This window comes from Pelophylax lessonae (assembly GCF_965119305.1).
Source record: "Pelophylax lessonae genome assembly, chromosome: 11".
Classification (NCBI taxonomy): domain Eukaryota; kingdom Metazoa; phylum Chordata; class Amphibia; order Anura; family Ranidae; genus Pelophylax; species Pelophylax lessonae.
In genome coordinates, this window is record NC_138778.1 from 132,506,874 (window position 1) to 132,528,089 (window position 21,216).

Genomic DNA, 21,216 nt, shown 5'->3' on the forward strand with positions numbered 1-21,216 from the left:
CTATCTATCTATCTATCTATCTATCTATCTATCTATCTATCTCTATATGTTTGTGTGTGTATACATGCATACATTCAGGATTGGTTGGGAATAAGCACTACGTTAATGTGTATGAATGTGCGTACGTGTGTGTGTGTGTGTGTATTCCCAGTGTTCAGGAATTAATGGTTTAGCCTTAATTTTGTTGGGAAGCTAATATAATCCTAGGCAGTATAGCAGAAGCATACATGTCTATATGGATTTTATAGTTAAATTGATTTTTAAAGATGACACATGGTTTTTTAAATATAATTGTAATTTTCTGTATGAGATTGATGGAGATACAATAAGGCTCCCATACGTTATACACAATATATAATACAGAAGATGAGTTACAACAAACAGATGTAGATAGAACATAAACCTATGGATCTGTTGGCCATTAAGGTTTATAGATATATAGGAAGGGTGAATGATATATAATATATGAGATATAACAATGATATAATGATTTCTGAAATATATAGGAAGGTCATATATCACCATGTACGGGGCTTCCTCTGTATGCCTACAGACTATATAAGCTGCAGGTTGTCTCAACAAGATTCAGCAAAGAGTTCGAAAAAGAAAACAGAAAAGGATTGAAAGCAACTGCACTGAGCTTATCAAGAAACCAAAGTCAAGATCAATAAAATGTGACAGTGAGGACCAGAGAGAAAAAAGAGACGAAGTACTAAAAGGAAAAAATCTCTACAAGAGGAGATGAACTCAAGCAGAGAGAGAGCACTATCCGTTAGGTATCAGGTAGAAGAAAAGGGCATGCCTGGTGAACACCATATATTCCCTAATACATAATTCAAGAGATCTTTAGATGTCAGAAAGAGAGCCTCGTAAAAAGGGGAAGACATGAGATCCCTAGATGAGCGGAGGGAAAGTGTAGAGTGTATGACACCCAGCCATGGACAGGCAGTGCTCATTTAGCTGTGAGTGATATAGAGCTCCCCTTGCTCTCTGTCTCTGTCCTTGATTCTGTCCTTTCTCTCATGCCTCTCTTTCCACTCTTGATACCTGTCTCTTTCTCCTCCCTGCTGTCGGTTTCCTCCCTCTCCCATCTTACATACCTCCCCGTTCACTCTCTCCATCCTGTTCTCCCCTTCATCGTGTCCCACACTTCTCACTCCATCCTCATCCTTATTCCCCCTCCTCTTTCTCTCTCTCTTTCACCCTGTACCACCTCCTCCCTCCTTGATTCTGCTCACTCTTTGCATTCTCCAAGTCTCTCCTGTTTCTTGTTGCTCTCCTCATTCTTTCCTTTTATACTTTATCTGCTCTGTTTTGTATAGTTCTGTCCTCTGTTCTCTCTCTCTCTCTTTTTCCTATCCTTGTGTTTAGATGTGTCTCCTTTGCGCTCTTCTTCTAACAGCTGGCTTTGCGAGCTCTGCTCTAGATTACGTTCCGCTGGCTTCTTCCTGTGCGGCTTGTGGCTCTGGGCAGGTGAGGGATGAACATTACCTGGCTAGTGCAGACCTTCCTCAAGATTCAGCTCATTTCCTCTTCCATTGCCTTATATCTGTTTTATTAACTCTCTCCATCTGCCTTCACTTCTTATCCCCCCCCAACATCTATCCTGCACTCCACCTGTGTCTTTCACTTCAGCTCTCCTTTTTCCATGGGACTTGGCGGCAGCAGGTGGCTCGGAAGAAGGAAGCAGTTTAAGCAGTTGTCCATCCTTTGAGCTGAACCTGATAAAGACAAACGACTGAGCTAACTAATGTATTTCCAGTTCTGTGCTCCCAAGAAGCCCCGGGAGCCATATGCCATGTTTGTGCGGTGCCCACTGCATTATGCCATGCTCCTGAGCCAGTGCATGGCATTTTGCCACATTCCTGCAAAATCAACATCCTTCTACCACTTTCCAGTTAAGCTTGTATAATTAGGCTGTGCTGCTGAGGCACCTACATTATTAGGCCTGGCTCCAAAGTAGCTTTGAGCACCAGACCACCTGCAGAGTAGTTGACATTGTGCTATAGTCCTTTAGTGCTCCTCTATGTGTAGAAAGCAGATGCAGTGCTTTGGTGGAGTACTCAGTCCTTGTGCTGAAATGCTTTCATGCTTCTAACTTTTGTTTGATTACTGATGTTTTCAGTTGCAGAGGACAAACCTGTATGACCGGAGGGTCCCAATAATGTATAGTGGGTTGTGGTGACAGAGGAGGCCTAATGTACACATGTAATCCTCATTTGCATTGGATTTTCCAGGTTATTGTCGCTTTCATTTAGACCTGCTTTGGTTTAGATGATGAAATGAAGATTAGACACCTTTGGCTTCATTCCATTTCAGATTTGTGTTGCGTAGTCATTTTGGCATACCAAAGGTGAGATTTTCTTTTAAGAGTGATGCATTTGTCCTAATGATCCTTCCAAGCGTCTTGGACACATTTATCTGTAGATCAGGTTTCTAGTTTATGCAGTTCAGGTTTTGGCTCAATGCTGGCTGTGTTTGAAGTCTGGTTCTGGTTATGTGGTATGATCTCAGTATGACGTATGCTGCTCAGTCAGGAGTCACAGGATCGACTGGCACATCCACCCATGAATAATTCATGGCATGCCTAAAAATACATCGTAGTGTCTTCTCTATGTCCCATTGTCCTCCCTTAGTTTATCTCACAGCATGTTTCCTCCCTTAAGATGCAGATTTTTGATGACCTCCTCTGTTATACTTTCTTGGACTACACTCCTTCTTTTGCATGACGCTAATGTATTCCTGCTCGGGTGTTGGTTACCTGTTGGCTGCCACTAGTGTCATTTCTCAAGTCATTAGTAACTTGTTTGTGCTTTTATCTTTTTCTACCTTGCTTTTACTACTCTTTTGTTTGCCTTTCACTGTCCTTTAAGCCCATACCTCACACTGGGTCTCATTCACTGAAGAATCCTTCATAAAAACTGTCAGCATTGCCCAACAGCAGCCAGATACAAACTTTTCATTCTCTTGCTGTTGATTCAAAGTGAACAGGTTGCTTTTAGGCAGTGCCCACAGAAAGACAAAAAATTAGAGCTTTTGCAAAGTCATGTTGTCCCTCCATTATTATTCATGTAGGAATATTGAAAAACACAGCTCAAAAAGCAATGCCAAGTGCAGTAACCCATTGCATTTAAACGAAATCTGACCCAAAAATGGTTTCTTCTGATAGTTACTATGAATTTCTGCACTCTGTTCTGCCATAAGGTCCACTCCTTTGTTTTTGTTCATAGGTCCCATGACAGATCCCAGATTACACGTTGTTTTTTCCAACAATTCATATGTTACATTTTAGAATTCTTCTTTATTGTATAGTAGCATGCAAACCAAGTGACGTGTGTTATTAATGTTACACTATGTAATATACAGTACAACCATGTGAATGGGTAGACTGGCATAACGCTCTCTTGTCTTCACCTGCAGGTTCAATCTTTGACATGTTCCTGGCTTATTCCGTGGGTTGTCTTTTTCTTGGCGCACTAGGGTGTGGGGCTGTAGTAATGGAAACGCTGCTACCTCGAGCTGGAGGACCTGTGGTGAATGTGCCTCTAGTATTTGGGGGTTCGTTTTCTCAGATGGAACTGATGGGACCTCTTCTTCCAGAAGGATCTTTAAGTCTTCCTCTTGACATTCACACAGTTTCGGTGTTTGTCAACGACAGTGGCCCAGGACCACTTCTGCGCCAGCTGTGCCTGGCACTAAAAGGGGCACATGCGGTGGTGTTTCAGGATAACATCGGAACAGAGGCCGTGGCCCAGATTTTGGACTTTGTATCTTCACAGACTCTTGTACCAATTATCAGCATAAGTGGAGGATCGGCTGTCGTGTTAAAACCAAAGGTAAGATGTGATGATCAAAGAACCTCTTATTACTTGTTTGTTGAACTAAAAGGATGCCTGGTGATAGATAGATAGATAGATAGATAGATAGATAGATAGATAGATAGATAGATAGATAGATAGATAGATAGATAGATAGATAGATAGATAGATAGATAGATAGATAGATAGATAGATAGATAGATAGATAGATAGATAGATAGATACGATAGATTAGATAGATAGATAGATAGATAGATAGATAGATAGATAGATAGATAGATAGATAGATAGATAGATAGATAGATAGATAGATACGATAGATTAGATAGATACGATAGATAGATAGATTAGATAGATAGATAGATAGATAGATAGATAGATAGATAGATAGATAGATAGATAGATAGATAGATAGATAGATAGATAGATAGATAGATAGATAGATAGATAGATAGATAGATAGATAGATAGTACATTACTTGATAGGGAATTATAAAAGCTGTGATACATTTTACTGCACAGATGTGGGTCTTTTCAATGATAAATGTGGTTATTGATGTGAACTGCCATGCGCAAATAAAAAAATAAGAAGAAGAATATAGCATATACATTTGCAACACAAGTCATGTTGTAATTAAATGTTATTTAAAATTACCTTTCCTTTTTAATCTGCAGCTCTGTAATTTTCTGTGAAATGCAATGCAATATGACTACCTGGAGGGATTCTGTACACAGAATGAGTACAGAATGCCCCCCAGATATGTAATTTCCTGCTTGTGTGATTGGCTCAAGGACTTTCTCAGAAGGCTGCACTAAAATACAATCAGATTTCAGGCATCCCCTGCAACAAAAATGTCATTTTTGGTGAGATACTCCCAATAGGAAATCACATCCAAGGCCCCTTTCACACTTTTACGACCTGAAAGTCGCGCGACTTTGATGCGACTTGAACCAATGCCCGTGCAATCTTGAGGTATATGAACCTCACGTTGCATCAAAGTCGGACCAAAGTAGTTCTGGGATTACTTTGAAATCGCACAGATATGAATGGTACTCATTGGAAATCATGGGGTACGACTTGTCATGCGACTTTGCAGTTCCAAGTTGCAGGACAAGTCGCAGAAGTGTGAAAGGGGCCTAAAGGGATGCAATTTTCCTCATTAGAGCTTTGCAGGTGCAACGCCTGATTGATAATTATATAACCACAGACAAAAACACAGGGATTTATTCAGAATAACAAAAGGTAGGAATCTGCAACACAGTTTGTTAAAATCCTTGTATTGTACATAGATCACCTAAAGGGGAATGCTTTTTTCTCAACAAAACTAGAGTTACTCTTTAATATTAAACCAACTGCTTTCAGCTACAGAACGTGAACTAGGAGAAAATTGGCTAGCACAGGTTTTGTGCCAAACTGTATTGGTGTTATGTGTTTTAAACTATCAGAGAGGACACAAGTTCAGCCTCATGGTTTGGAGCCACTGGGTGGGTTCTGGCCTCAATTTGTTATCCCCCAACATTTCAGCTAGATTCTATTTCCGTGTGTGGATACTGGAGGACATGCACACATCTGTACAAGCCAGAGGCGTAACTATAACCTCCAGGGCCCCGATGCAAGAAACCACAAAGGGCCCCCCAAACCCCTGGCCGGGGCCCTTCCCTTCAAGCCCGGGGCTTTTCCTACAAATCCTGGGGCTCTTTACTCTCGTTGCATGGCCTTTTATTATGGTCCCGCAGCAGGATCCTTTCACAAGTTCTGCAGTGGGCACCCTTCCTGCAATCTTGGGGCCTCTCCACAGTGGTGCAATGCCAGGGCCCGGTTGCAAGTGTGACCTTTGAGATCCTGGAAGTTCACCCACTGGTTTGCTACTGGGCCCCCTGGAGCATGGGGCCCGGTAGCAATTGCAACCCCTGCAACCCCTGTAGTTACGCCCCTGGTACAAGCTATGGAATATGTCCTTACATAACCACGGGATAAGATGCTGCCTGCCCAACCGATGTTCACTCTAGTCTTCTGAGTCTTTAAATATATATCAAAGCCTGGTGAAGACTGGAACATTGTGGAGGCCTCTCCTTCCCAACACTTCTGAAGGTGAAGACAGAGTGTGAGGGCATTGAATGGCATGAGTGCCAGAGTAGCTGGCTGGTGATGTCCACTCCTTAGAATCAGCAGACAGAGACAAGTCCAGTAAAAAGGCAGAGGTCAGGGTAACCAGATGAGCAAGGTTGAAGCAAAGACCAGAGGCAAAGTCCTCGGAGAAGTCGGGTCATACACAGGTAGGCAAAGACAATGGATCAGGTCCCAAGTTCCAGCAATTCTCCCAGTGACGCATCAATTTAAATAGGTTGCTAGGTGCCAGGTATGCACAGCAATTGCTACTTGCATGTGCACACACATGGACGTGCCAGATCATCACAGCACGTCTGGTGTTGCCCTTTTTCCAGAAATACAAGCAGAAATACATGAGCATGAATTCACACTGGTTTCCTGAAAATCAGATTTTCTTTACCCCACATTCACAATGGAGATAACTACAATTAAGTTCATATACCTTGTAGCATTTCCTGGAAGGCCCAAAGTTCATGGAGATCCAACATATAAATAGAAACCTTGGTTTGTTAGGACATACTTTGTCCAATCCCTCTTATTTTCCATTTGTCACAATAGTTCCATCATTATTATAAGCTTCTGTACCAGCTGTGTGGCACCAGGGAAAACTACACTTAGGCCCCATTCACACTAGTGGTCCCAACTGGTGCGCCTGTCCATTCTCCTCTATGGAGTGGCAAGTGTAAATGGGCATGTGTCCATTTACAACTGCCAACACCCAATCCGATCTGCTAAAAACAGATGGATGGGGATCTGTTCCCCTTCCATGTAGTGGAACAGATCGGATGGCAGATGGGTGTAAACGGAAAGGTGGTCAGTTTACATTCAACCACCCATAGAGGAGAGCGGGCTGTTTCTGTGTCCGCTCTGCATCAGCGGAGCGGACACAGACCAGCCTTTCACCTGCTCAGCGGGGATCAGGGAGCAGACTTCTGGTGGAGTACGGGCTGTGGGAAAGGGGCCTTAGATGGTGATTGAAAAAAACTGAGAAAATGGAGCGCCTCTATTGTGTACTGGTTCAGAATGTCCAACCAGTGTGAGAAGAAGATCAACCAGGATTCCAATAACATTCAATGTTTCTACCGTATTTATTCACAAAGTTCAGTAAAAAAAAATATATATATATATATATATATATACAGTATATCTCATACAAACCAATTGTGCGAAATAAGGCTTAAATGTGGTGAAGTTGGTTGAGAACCATTGCAGACATATATGGATGACTCATAAGACTGGTCTCAGGGGGGGATGTAACCCGATGCTGGTATCTAATGGAATAAAGTTACTCAGTTACTCCGGCAGCTGCCAGAAAGTGGTAGATAAACACTGTGGATGGTGGAATAGAAGCCACTTAGAGCCCAGGAAAGTCAACCATCTGGCCGGAAGTGACATCGCCGGCCTTGCAAGAAGCCATAGGGGTCTCTCACCTCCAAGGGATCAGGAAGCCACCGATATATCCTACGCAAGGAACCTATTAAAGCTGGTAGTTGTGACAACATGTAACGGGGCATGCTCCTTCCCCAGGTCATTACCACATTATACTTGTTGAACTGCCCTCTGTGCCCAGTTTTTGGATTTTTTAGATGGTGATTGTCATTTTAACATATTACTTGAGGCAGGGGCAGTGCTGGACATTATAACAGTATCATATTGAAACAAGTATGTATTCCAGGTTTTAGGGCCAGTTCACACCACATGCAGTCCAGTGCGTTTTTTTTTCTGCATCAAAAACACATGGAAAGTAGGTTATATGGTTTCCAATGGCATAATTCACACCAGTGCGGTCAGTTTCAGTGTGGTTTCTTTTCTGCATCAAAAATGCATGGAAAGTAGGGTATATGGTTTCCAATGGCATAATTCACACCAGTGCAGTCAGTTCCAGGGTTTTCCGGTTTCAGAAAAAAGTAGAACATGCTGCATTTTTTTCTGCACTGGACTGTACTGGAACGCGGTAAAACGCATCAGAAACGCACTGGAACACACATGTCCTTATTTAATGTTAAAAAAAAACTGGAGCGCACCAAAAACGCGCATGCAGAAAAGCATCCGAAACTAATCCGGAATGCGTTTATATGGTGTGAACTGGCCCTGAATGTTTGACGGTAAAGCTTAACTCCAGGCATATATAAAATATATCTAATGCAGTTTTATGTTTATTTAAAAAAAATATATGAATTTGTTTTTAAATGCAACTAGCAACTGTATTTGAATTTGAGAACAGTAGATTAGGGGGAACTACATCAGGAGCCAATAAGATGTAATTTATGGTGAAAATACCCACGCTTAGGTGAATAAACATATATAAACCAATGTGAATAAATCATTTTACCAGCTGCTGCTCTAATAAGACGCTGTACCTTTAAATTGCATGTAGAGATTTTTTTAAAGCGTTGCCTGGTTATAGATGCAAATCCTCACTTATATGTTCATAATAACTCATACATAATTTAAAAAAAGTCCCTATTGGCTGTAACAATTAGTATAAAACAATAAGATTACATGAAATGAAAAATGAAAACATGTGTCAATCATATTTTTGAGTCCGTTTTCTTTGTCTTCATACATGGAAGATTTGATAATCAATTGTGCAATTTTTCAAAGTGCCAAGTGTTTTTCCTAAATAAAGTGCAAATCATGCTCCCCTTCTGTGTCCCCACTCACCGACTAATGTGGACTCCAAAATATAGGGTTCATAAATACTTAACTGTCTCCTGGGTGTGCTGGAACTTGAAGTCCTCCTTTTTTGGTGATGATCTGCATTAGTAAGCCATGGCGTTGTATTTTTCCTCATAGGTGAACATAAGAGAAGGTAGCATGAGAGATCCACTAGTGTTATTCAATTTATTACATTTTTTTTTTTTTTTTACAAATTAACCACTTTAAGACCGGAGGATTTTCCTGCTTAATGACCAGGCCACTTTTTTCAACTTCGCACTGCGCGACTTTAACTGACAATTGCGCGGTCATGCAATGCTGTACCCAAACGAAATTTACATCCTTTTTTTCCCACAAACAGAGCTTTCTTTTGGTGGTATTTGATCACCTCGGCGCTTTTTATTTTTTGCGGTATTAAAAAAAAAATAGCGAACATTTTGCGAAAAATTGACATTTTCTACTTTGACAGTTAAAAAATATCCAATATATAATTTTTTTGTCATATATTTAGGCCAAAATGTATTTAGCTACATGTCTTGGACAAAAAAATTCTCAATAAGCGTATTTTTAATCACTTTAAGACTGGAAGATTTTACCCCCTTCCTGACCATGCCCTATTTTGCGATTCGGTACTGCGTTACTTTAACTGACAATTTCCCGGTCATGCGACGCTGTACCCAAACAAAATTTACGTACTTTTTTTTCCACAAATAGAGCTTTCTTTTGGTGGTATTTGATCACCTTTAATTTTTTAAAAAAGAGCGACAATTTTGAAAAAAAAACAATATTTTTCACATTCTGATATATAACATTCCCCCCAAAAAATGTACAAATCAAAAATTTTGAACATTTTAGGCCAATTTGTTTTCTGCTACATATTTTTGGTAAAAAAATTGCAGTAAGTGTATTTTGATTGGTTTGTGCAAAAGTTACTAACTACGGAAAAGATTTGTCATTTTTATTGTTTTTTTTTTTTTTTTACTAGTAATGGCGGCGATCTGCGTTTTTTTTTTGTGGGACTGCGACATTGCGGCGGACAGATCGGACCCCTAACTGACATTTTTGACACTTTTGGGGGTACCAGTGACATTACTGCAGTAATCAGTGCTAAAAATATGCACTGTTACTGTAATAATGACACTGGCAGGGAAGGGGTTAACACTGTATGTGTTCAAGGGGTTACATGTATGCCTCATGCTTACTGATGTGTGTGGGGGGAGGGGGTTGTGTGACACACACAGAGATCGCAGGTTCAGCTATGCTGAATCCTGTGATCTGTCCGTCTGTCACAAAGGAGATCCGCCCACTTTGTTTACACAAGGGGGCGGATTTCTTCATTCTTTCCCGGACGATCAGGGAAGAGAGGCGGTGATCACCATCTCTCCTCCTGTGGCCCGACTCCCGCTGTGTCTAAACACAGCGGGAGCGAGCCTTCAGCCACGCGCGCACGCGCGCTGCTGAGACAGGGAGGAATCCCAGCAACGTTGGTCTACGTCGCTGGACACAGGGCTGCCACCTTGCTGCAGTAGCTGAAACGTGAGCAGTCTTAAAGTGGTTAAAACCAATGCACTTACTTTTTCATAAGAAAATGCAGTCAAAAAAAGCTGAACCAGAAATTTGCATCTGTGCGCATCTCACCGGCCGGAACTGACCTCATGACTCGATGTCAGCTTACGTGTTTCGTCCCTCCCACGGGGTGTTATCAAAGACAAAACTCCTCCTACTACACTTTTCCTCCTTCTTTTATGTTTGCCTATGAGGAAAAATACAACACAATGTCTAACTAATGTAGATCATCACCAAAGAGGAGGCCTACAAGTTCCAGCACAGCCAGGATACTTTTAGGCGTTTATTTGACCACTATAATATCGGAGTCCACATTAGTCAGTGAGTAGGGACACAGAAGGGGAGCACGATTTGCAATTTATTTAACCACTTCCGCTGGGGAATATTTACCCCCCTTAATGACCAAGCCATTTTTTTTGCAATATGGCACATGCGATATTGCGTGATCATGCGACACTGTACCCAAATAAAATTGATGTCTTTTTTTCCCATAAATAGAGCTTTCTTTTGGTGGTATTTGATCATCTCTGCGGTTTTTATTTTTTGCGCTATAAACAAAAAACGTCCGTCAACTTTGAAAAGAAAAAACAATACTTTTTAATTTCTGCTATAAAACATATCAAAAAAAAAAAAAAAAAAAGGTAAAAAAATCAAATTTCTTCATCAATTTAGACCAATATGTATTCTGCTACATACTTTTAGTAAAAAAAAATCCCAATAAGCCTATACCGATTGGTTTGTGCTAAAGTTATAGCGTCTACAAACTATGAGATATTTTTAGGGAATTTTTTTTTTTTTTACTAGTAGTGGCGACTTATAACGGAACTGCGATGGACAAATCGGACACCTGACTGACAATTTCGACACTTGTTTTGGAATCAGTGACACTAATACAGTGATGAGTGCTAAAATTATGAACTGTCACTGTACTAATGACATTGGTTGGAAAGGGGTTAAACATCAGGGGCAATCAAATGGTTAACTGTGTGCCTAGCCAGTGTTTCAGTGTAGTGGGGGAGGTGCTTTTACTAGTGGAAGGCATGGATCAGTGTTTCTGCTTTACAGGAACACAGGATCCATGCCTTCTGTACTGACAGAGCGATGATCTGCCTTGTTTACGTAGGCAGACTGTCGTTCTACCTGTGTACCGAACGATCAGCGGGTGCTGGTGGACATAGGGTCTGCTGGACCCGCTGTGTAGAATCCAGCTGTGTAGCATTCGCGCCCAATACCTGGAAGTGCAGGATATCGTATATATACAGTATCTCACAAATGTTAGTACACCCCTCACATTTTTGTAAATATTTTATTATATCTTTTCATGTGACAACACTGAAAAAATGACACTTTGCTACAATTTAAAGTAGTGAGTGTACAGCTTGTATAACAGTGTAAATTTGCTGTCCCCTCAAAATAACTCAACACATAGCCATTAATGTCTAAACCACTGGCAACAAAAGTGAGTACACCCCTAAGTGAAAATGTCCAAATTGGGCCCAAAGTGTCAATATTTTGTGTGGCCACCATTATTTTCCAGCACTGCCTTAACCCTCTTTGGCATGGAGTTCACCAGAGCTTCACAGGTTGTCACTGGAGTTCTCTTCCACTCCTCCATGACGACATCACGGAGCTGGTGGATGTTAGAGACCTTGCGCTCCTCCGCCTTCCATTTGAGGATGCCCCACAGATGCTCAATAGGGTTTAGGTCTGGAGACATGCTTGGCCAGTCCATTACCTTTACCCTCAGCTTCTTTAGCAAGGCCGTGGTCATCTTGGAGATGTGTTTAGGGTCGTTATGATGTTGGAATACTGCCCTGCAGCCCAGTCTCCGAAGGGAGGGGGATCATGCTCTGCTTCAGTATGTCACAGTACATGTTGGCATTCATGGTTCCCTCAATGAACTGTAGCTCCCCAGTGTCTCAGAGCCTCTGAGGATGAGGCAAAGCCTCAAAACGCATCAGCCATGATTTCATCAAAGACTGTGGACTCTATAACTATGGACTCCGACATTTGAATCGGACATGCTAGTTTACATCACTTGTTTGCGAGTAGACATTTTTATTTTGTATTAAATAAAGCCTTACTGAGGATAATGCGCTAGGCCGGTGCGCTCTTTGTTTGTTTTCTTTGTTTTTTGTTTGCAGTATTATGTTGACCACCCCAGTCCTAGAGGGCAGCAAGGCCTAGCCATTGGGGATGCCAAGTATAAGTCCTGTGATAGGAGTGGTCTGGGAGCCTTGTTTTTGAGCACAGGAGAAAGGTGCTAAGTATCCCAAATTTCTCCTCTGGTGAGGCCTGTTCTGAATGAAACCTGTCCTGTTAAACCGCTGTATGGTCTTGGCCACCATGCTGCAGTTCAGTTACAGGGTCTTGGCAATCTTCTTTTAGCCTAAGCCATCTTTATGTAGAGAAACAATTCTTTTTTTCAGATCCTCTGAGAGTTCTTTGCCATGAGGTGCCATGTTGAACTTCCAATGACCAGTATGAGAGAGTGAGAGCGATAACACCAAATTTAACACACCTGCTCCCCATTCACATAGAGTTACCACCTCATTCCTTTAAACCAGGACACACATTAATTAAACAGGTTCTGTGGCTGATTAAGGTGGTAATTAAACTCACTTGGTTCCTTATGTGCATTATATCACCCTCAGAACCTGTGTAATTAATATGTGTCCTGGATTAAAGGGATGAGGTGGCAACCCTACATTCACACCTGAGACCTTGTAACACTAACAAGTCCCATGACACCGGGGAGGGAAAAATGGCTAATTTGGCCCAATTTGGACATTTTCACTTAGGGGTGTACTCACTTTTGTTGCCAGTGGTTTAGACATTAATGGCTGTGTGAGTTATTTTGAGGGGACAGCAAATTGACACTGTTATTCAAGCTGTACACTCACTACTTAACATTGTAGCAAAGTGTCATTCCTTCAGTGTTGTTACATGAAAAGATATAATAAAATATTTACCAAAATGTGAGGGGTGTACTAAGTTTTGTTACATACGGTGTATATATATATATATACAGTATATGTATATATATATGAAGACAAAAGGACACAGACTCATATATGATTGACACTTTTATTAATTTTTCATGACATGTAATCTTATTGTTTTATACTAATTTTTACAGCCATTTGGGACATTTTAGTTTGTGTATGAGTTATTATGAAGATATAAGTGGGTATTTGCATCTATAACCAGGCAGCGCTTTAAAAATATCTCTACATGCATACAGATGTGTTGCAGCACACATGTGTCAACACAGAGCATGATAATTATATTAGAAAACAGGGAGAAAGCCTCATCAAAATGCTGCAATTCTTCTCTGTCCAGTCACAGACTGAAAACATGGACAACGCTGTTTTACTTAAAGTGGGTTGTAAAGCCTCAAGGTTTTTAACCTTCATGTATTCTTTGAATGAAGGTGAAAAATCTTTGTGCTGCAGCTCCCCCAGACCCCCTCCCTCCTTTTTTTTTTCTGAGCCCGATCCGATCCAGTGATGTTTATGAGTGCAGCGGCTCCAGCTGCTGTTGCACTGCTCATTGGACAGATTGATAGCAGCAGGAGCCATTGGCTCCTTCTGCTGTCAATCAAATACAGTGACATGGGAGCAGGGGGGGGGGCTGAGTCCCGCTGTCTGTGTCAGTAGACACAGCAGTGGGACTCAGGAGCAAGCATGCACTGGTGCCCCCCCAGGGAAAGGGGCATTTCGTGGGGGCACCTGATGAAGAGGGGGATCCTGGAGTGTCAGTGGGGGACCCCAGAAGTAGAGGATTGGGGATGCTCTGTGCAAAACAATTGCACAGAGCAGGTAAGTATAGGCATGTTTGTTATTTTTATGAAAAAAAAAAGAAGGGTTTACAACAGTGGCGGCCCGTCCATTAGAGTTGCAAGGGCGCCGCCCCCCCTATTCTTGTGTCCGGCCCCCTAATCTACATTACATGCGGGGTAATGTAGGACGCATGGATTCCAAGGAGGGGATTTTTTTTTTTTTTTTGAAGCACATGATTAGAGCCAGAGGCTCTAATAGGCTTCAAAAAAGGGTGGGCTCGGGGCGTAGAGCACTGCGCCCTGAGCCCACCCAGTTGTGTGAAAATAGTGAATGAAAATTCACTATTGCCACACTGATTCTCCTCTGCCAATCAGGAAGCGGGTCCTGAGACCTGTTTCCAGATTGGCCAAAAGGAGAAGGCATCCTATTGGCCAAGGAGGGAGTAGACAGCCGCAGAGAGGGAGCATGGGGACTAAGGGGGAAGCCGCCACCAGAGCAAGGTAAGTCTGCCGCTGGAGTGATTGATGGGAGTTCCGAGGGGGGACCGTCTGCCACTGGAAAGATTGGAGGGGGGTCCGGGTCTGCCGATGGAGTGATTGGGGGGTCCGGGTCTGCCACTGGAGTGATTGGGGGGGGTTCGCCAGACCCCCCCCCGACTGATGGTGCACCAGCCGCCAGTGGTTTACAACCCCTTTAACTGCTGTAGAGAAAGGTCTCAGGTCACCAACCTAGCTGCACTGTCTGGAAGGGCTGTGGAAATCTCAGGACCGGATAGTTAGAAATACAAAAATCTTGTCTCTTGGAATAGTAAGCATGTTCGAAGTTTATATTGTGCAAGGTAAATCTGTACAGCTGAACGGTGTGTATTACTGGAGCCTTTTGTGGCTGGACATTATAACGTATCACTTGACATTGGAATGTATTTCTGGATCACCAAAACATGACCTATTTATTATTACTATTACTTTAAGTGGATGTAAATCCTCACATATACCCAGTGAAGTGAACAGGCTCAGATGATACACAGAGATGAAACAAATACTCCACATATGTTTTACTTGTATATGTGCTGTCTTTACCTTTTATACTGTTTAGAAAGTGCATGTCCTGTAATTTTCTCTTCCTGATTCACCTGTGGGTATGTATTCTTGCTATACACTGTGAGACAGCTTATTGGAGGAAAGGCACACATCCCCTCTCCACATGCAGAAACATGAAGAGCTGTGCTGTGAATAGACCAGCTCTCTGCTAATCTATTTATAGCACCCATTTTGACACAAAATTCAGCCTGGTTTTATCTCCTGTGTTGGAGAACTTGTCAGAAGTTATCCTGCTGATAACTGAGGAACGGAGCAGGAGAAAGCTACGGGACTCAGGGCTTTGAAGAGAGATAAGAAAACACTACAGATATATGTGCCCAGGTCAAATTTAATGAATGGGGTTTACATCCACTCTAACTCAGTGGGCAGAAGGACATTACCTAAATGAAATGTACATAACCAGGGTCATTTCTTGGAGGGGGCAACTGAAGATTAGCTACCAACCACAAATCACACTGTACTCTTACCATCTAACTGTTCAGTACCAGAAGAAATAAGATCATAAGACAGTACAGTACTAGGGCATTCTTTGTGCACATCCAAATCATCTTGGTCATTAGGGATGGGCTGGGTGTTCAAGTCTAACGTAAGTTCGCCTCGAACATCAGCTGTTATTGTGTTTGCTGAACACACAAACAAATGGGGCGCTCAATGGGAACTTTGTCCGCCGATGAGCGCCCCATAAAGCACTCGCTCTTGCAGTGCATTGATTGCTGATGATTGGCCATTTATCTGACCTGGATGCTTTGGCCAATCACAGGAAACAGTTTTGGACAAGTCCTTTATTAAAAAGAAAAAAAAAACAATGTCCCTCGATGTAAATCCATCGTCAATCACGACGTCCGCCAGACCCAAAAAAATAGAAAAAATTTAAAAACGCTTCAACCCCTAAGAGGCTACCTGCCGTATGAAATGTCAGTATTGCTGCAGCAGGCTCCATAGAGCGTACAGATGCTACACTTTACAGGCACATTAAGAGGATCTCCCAGGCACGATATTTAAAGGAATTTTTAATTTTATTGTTTCACTTTAAGTATCATTAAAATCGCTGCTCTTTTAAAAACAATAGTTAAAAAAGTCCGGGTCCAGGCGGTTTTACCACACATTACTATAAAAGGTATGCTACACTCCTGATTCCACATCTTTTGAAAACCTTTAATCAGTTAAAAGATCAGCAAAAGGTTCCTGAGGACTTCTTGATGGCCCATGTCACAGCACTCCCTAAATCAAACAAAGATGATTCTGATTGCGCTAATTATAAGCCAATCTCCCTCCTCAACCTTGACCTTAAACTATTCGCTAAATTGTTGGCCAATAGATTTCGGCCCTTGTTGCACTCCCTCATAGGCCCGGAAGAACTAGGATTTATGCCAGGTAGAGACGCCAGGGACAACATCACAAAGGCTTTAAACCTCATTCACAAAGCTAGTACAGATAATTTTGAAGGCATGCTACTATCCGCAGATGCTGAAAAAGCCTTTGACCGCGTCTCGTGGGACTTCCTACTCACGACATGCTTTCATATTGGCTTAAAATCACATATGCTCTCTTGGATATCCACACTATATCAACACCCAAGGGCAAAACTTAAAATAAATGTTACTCTCTCGGACTCGATTCACATACACAATGGGACAAGACGGGGGTGTCCCCCTTCTCTCCTACTCTTTATTTTGACTTTGGAACCTTTAACCACTTACCGCCCGCTGCAGTTGTACGCTAAATACCAGGGTTATGGCAGCAGATAGCTGCCATAACCCCGGTATTTTTTTAAAATGGCGGGAGATCGGCTTTTAGGTAAGGGTGTTCCCAGCGGCGGATTCGCCGCGGGATTACCCTTACGGTGCGGCAGAAAAGGTGCCCCCCCCTCCCGCCGAGCCCCGGCGGGTCTGGTAAGCCGGGAAAAATGATCTGGTCCTCTCTCAACACAGACAGGAAGTCGAGTGAGGGTAAGATGGTCCTCACTCGGCTCTATGGTCTTGGAGGACAGGAGCGACTTCAAACATCGTTGCCTAGCAACCGGCTTAAAGAGCCGATTTTTTTTAAACCCTTTTTTTTTTCCTTTTTTAGTGTCCTTGTGAGATCTGAGGACTTTTTGACCCCAGATCTCACCATAAAGAGGTCCTGTCATGGCTATTTCTATTACATTCCTTGTAATAGCGATAAAAATGATCACTTTTTAAAAAAAAAAGAAAAAACTGTGTAAAAATCAAAAATAATACATAAAATAAATAGGGGAAAAAGAAAAATGAAAGCGCCCTGTCCCCGTTAGCTTGCACGCAGAAGCGAACGCATACCCAAGTCCCGCCCACATATGTAAACGGTGTTCAAACCCCACATGTGAGGTATCGCCGCGATCGTTAGAGCGAGAGCAATAATTTGAGCCCTAGACGTTCTCTGTAACTCTAAGCTGGTAACCTATAGAAATTTTTAAAATGTCCCCTATGGGGATTTTAAATACCAAAGTTTGTCACCATTCTGCGAGCGTGCGCAGTTTTGAAGCATGACATGTTGGGTATATATTTACTCGGTGTAACATTATCTTTCACATTTTGGAAAAAAAGTGGGCTAACTTTACTGTTTTCCTTTTTTTTTCATTCAAAAAAGGGATTTTTTTCCAAAAACAAATTGCGTTTGGAAGACTGCTGCGCAAATACGGTGTGATAAAAAATATTGCAACGATCTCCATTTTATTCTATAGGGTCTCAGAAAAAAAAATATATAATGTTTGGGGGTTCTAAGTAGTTTCCTAGCAAAACAAAATGATTTTATCTTGTAAACACCAAGTGTCAAAAATAGGCCTGGTGGGTAAGTGGTTAATAAGAACTATAAATGTTTGTCCCTCTATACACGGCTTCCAAATTGGTGGTAGAACTTATAAATCAGCAGCATATGCGGATCACTTGCTATTTTTCATTACTCAACCTCATATAACAATGTCCAATCTGTGTAAAGCATTTGAACATTTCGGCTACGTATCAAATTTCAAAATGAACTATAAAAAAAGTCAGAGGCTCTAAACATATCACTCAGAGCGAATACCCTAAGCTCAACACGAGCGAACTGCACCTTTAAATGGGAAGAGAAGGCCCTCAAATATCTAGGGGTCTGGCTTACATGGGATTTGAAACTTACATATGCCGCAAACTTTAAACCCCTATTTTAAAACCTACATAAAGACTTGGTAAAATGGACCTTGAAATATTTTTCATGGTTGGGAAGGGCAGCAATAATAAAGATGACCATACTTCCCAGGGTATTATGTCTGTTCCAAACACTGCCAATAAAGGTTCCGTTGAATTTCTTTCAATCCCTACAGTCAATGCTCAGGAGAATTCTCTGGGCTTCAGGGAAACCACGTATAGGACTCCAGTCACTCGCACAAGCCAAACAAAATGGGGGTATGGGCTTTCCAAATTTTTTAAATTATTACTACGCCTCCCATATCACCAGAATGATTGACTGGACATATCATAGAGACAAGGATTGTGTGGCTCTAGAAAACAACATTACTGACATTGCTGTGACATACTTACCCTGGATTCCTTGGGAATCATGCCCGACTGCCCTTAGACAACACCCTTTGGTAGGGGCAACTTTAAAGGCATTCCAAAAGGTTATAAAGATATCAGACATGTAAACTCCACCTGGACCCCTGACACCGATAGGCTCTAACCCAGACTTTACTCCAGGCATGATAGCCCAAAATCGAATGTACATGTATAAAAACAAATCCTTATTGGTCACACATTGTATTAACAAGGGTAAAATAAAACCCTACACAATCCTAAAGCAAATCAGGGAAGCACTTTTATGATGAATTGGGCTTATTGCCACATACAAAGCTATATCTTTACCACATCTAGATCCCCGAACTTTAAAAGAAGTCTGACCCCACTGAAATTCATGTGCATTAGGGGCTCAAAAGTGGACAAGTCCACTTCCATGATATGCTCCTGGCTGCAATTTTCCAGTTCAGGAGGAATGGATAAAAATAAAATATTCTGGGAAAAAGCTTTGAACACTACGTTCACTGACGAACAATGGACACATGCATGTTTGTTTGCACACAAATGTTCTATCAGCACACGCTAACCAATTGATATAATACACCAGTTAAACTACAATGATGGTTTCCCGACATCTCTGACTCTTGCTGGAGATGCCGCCAGAAGCAAGGCACTTTGGTCCACATTTGGTGGGAATGTTCCTTCATACGAATCTACTGGCAAGCAGTTATTGCTTCAATAAAAGTAATCACTGAAAAAAAGATTAATCTAACCCCGACCTGCTGACTTTTGCATATTTCCAATTGCACCATGAAAAGATACAAAAAGTCTCTAACCAGACATTTGCTTACTGCAGCGAAATCCTTGATACCCAGACATTGGAAATCCACACATACACATATACTCAAAGAATGGCTCTGTTCACCAAATGACCTCTACAAGATGGAGGAGATCAGAGCTATAGCAAATTAAACCACTGACAAATTCAACAGTATCTGGGATGTTTGGGTCTCGTTCAAATACTCTAAAGAATATGACCAAATCATTAGAAGTTAAACAAGCAATAAGATATATTACATACACATTCCCTATGCGGTGAGATGGAATCCCCTCTTCACTTGCCTCCCTTACCCCCCCCCCTTTTTTTTATCTTCTCTCTCTCTCCCTCTCTTTCATTATTTTTACTAACACCTTTATATGGTACTGAAAACAGTAAATGCCATCACAAACTTTGGATTGTTACTTTACATAACCAATACATATATTTACATGTGTTAGGAAATGCTATGTTTGTTTTTTTGGCCAAATGTGTGGCACTTTAAACAGTCTGTTTAAACGTTATTTATGATTTATGCTAATCAGACACTCACTACTAAGGCCCCTTTCACACTGCTCCGTTCCGTCGACGGAGCCATGTTGCTCAGCGGGAGATCGATCCGCCGATCCCCCGCTGAGAAGGCGGATGACAGCTCCACCTCCGCTCTGTGTACAGAGACGGAGGTGTCAGATCCCCGCTCTGTGTGCAGAGATGTAGGTGTCAGATCCCCGCTGTCCTCTATGGGGTAATCGGAAGAGAACGGACCACCTGTCCGTTCTCATCGGATCCGATCCGCCAGACGGATAGAAAATAGATTTGACGGACCACATCGGATCGGATGTCAGCAGACATGTCTCCGCTGACATCCGCTGCCCAATAGAGATGCATGGGGCATCCGTTCAGATCCGCCTAAAAAACTGACAGGCAGATCTGAACGGTCCACAAGTGTGAAAGGGGCCTAAGTGTTTATAAGGGACTTTAATGTTTCTGAACATTATCACTTATGTTTGTTACTTCTGCTCATTGTATCATTGCAATCATTTCTCAATAAATATCTAGTGAAATAAAAACAATTGTTTTAAAAAACATTTGTTTGCATTGATACATGTCCCCCAGGGCAGTACCCGGTTCCTCATACACTTTTTATGGCAATAACTTGCATATAAGCATTTAAAATGAGGACTATTCATGTTTGTGTCCCATAGACTTTAACCACTTGCCGACCAGTCACTGGGACTGTACTGCGGCAAAGTGGCTCGATTCCATCCAGCGACGTAGACCTACGTCGCTGGACTCCACCCCTTCTGGGTGGCGCTCGCGCGCCGCCGGAGGCTCGCTCCCGCTGTGTTCACTCACAGCGGGAGTTGGGCCAGGGGAGGAGCAGCGGCATCGCCGCCGCTCTTCCCCGATCGTCTGGGAATCGAGTCTGGAGATCCGCCCGCTTGTGTAAACAAAGCGGGCGGATCTCCTAAGTGACAAACAGTGACAGATTGCAGGGTTCAGCATAGCTGAACATGCGATCTGTCCCTGTGTCCCTCAGTCACCTCCCCCCACACACGTTAGTAAGCACCAGGCATACATTAACCCCTCCCTCTCCAATAAAATTAACCCCTTCCCTGCCAGTGTCATTTTTACAGTAACAGTGCATATTTATAGCACTGATTACTATAGAAATGTCACTGGTACCCCCAAAAGTGTAAAAAATGTCAGTCAAGGGTCCGCTCTGTCCGCCGCAATGTCGCAGTCCCGCAAAAAAAAATCGCAGATCGCCGCCATTACTCGTTAAAAAAAAATGACAGAAATCTTTCCCTTAGTTAGTAAACGCAATAACTTTTGCGCAAACCAATCAAAATACG

The 21,216-nt window shown here is 42.2% G+C and overlaps 1 protein-coding gene across 3 annotated transcripts in view; it reads left to right on the forward strand.

The window, feature by feature from the left end:
- The first annotated feature begins 811 nt into the window (after nt 1-811).
- The window catches only part of GRIN2C (glutamate ionotropic receptor NMDA type subunit 2C), a 240,164-nt gene continuing 219,759 nt past the window's right edge, over nt 812-21,216 (forward strand). The window contains exons 1-3 of one of the 3 annotated variants that reach the window (XM_082271610.1): nt 812-1,473; nt 2,238-2,353; nt 3,421-3,836. In XM_082271610.1, the coding sequence (XP_082127736.1) occupies nt 3,435-3,836 (402 nt within the window). In that variant the 5' untranslated portion in view covers nt 812-1,473; nt 2,238-2,353; nt 3,421-3,434. Of the gene's footprint in view, nt 1,474-1,632; nt 2,354-3,420; nt 3,837-21,216 lie in introns of those variants that run through there. The other 2 variants (XM_082271611.1, XM_082271612.1) reach the window with 2 other exon arrangements.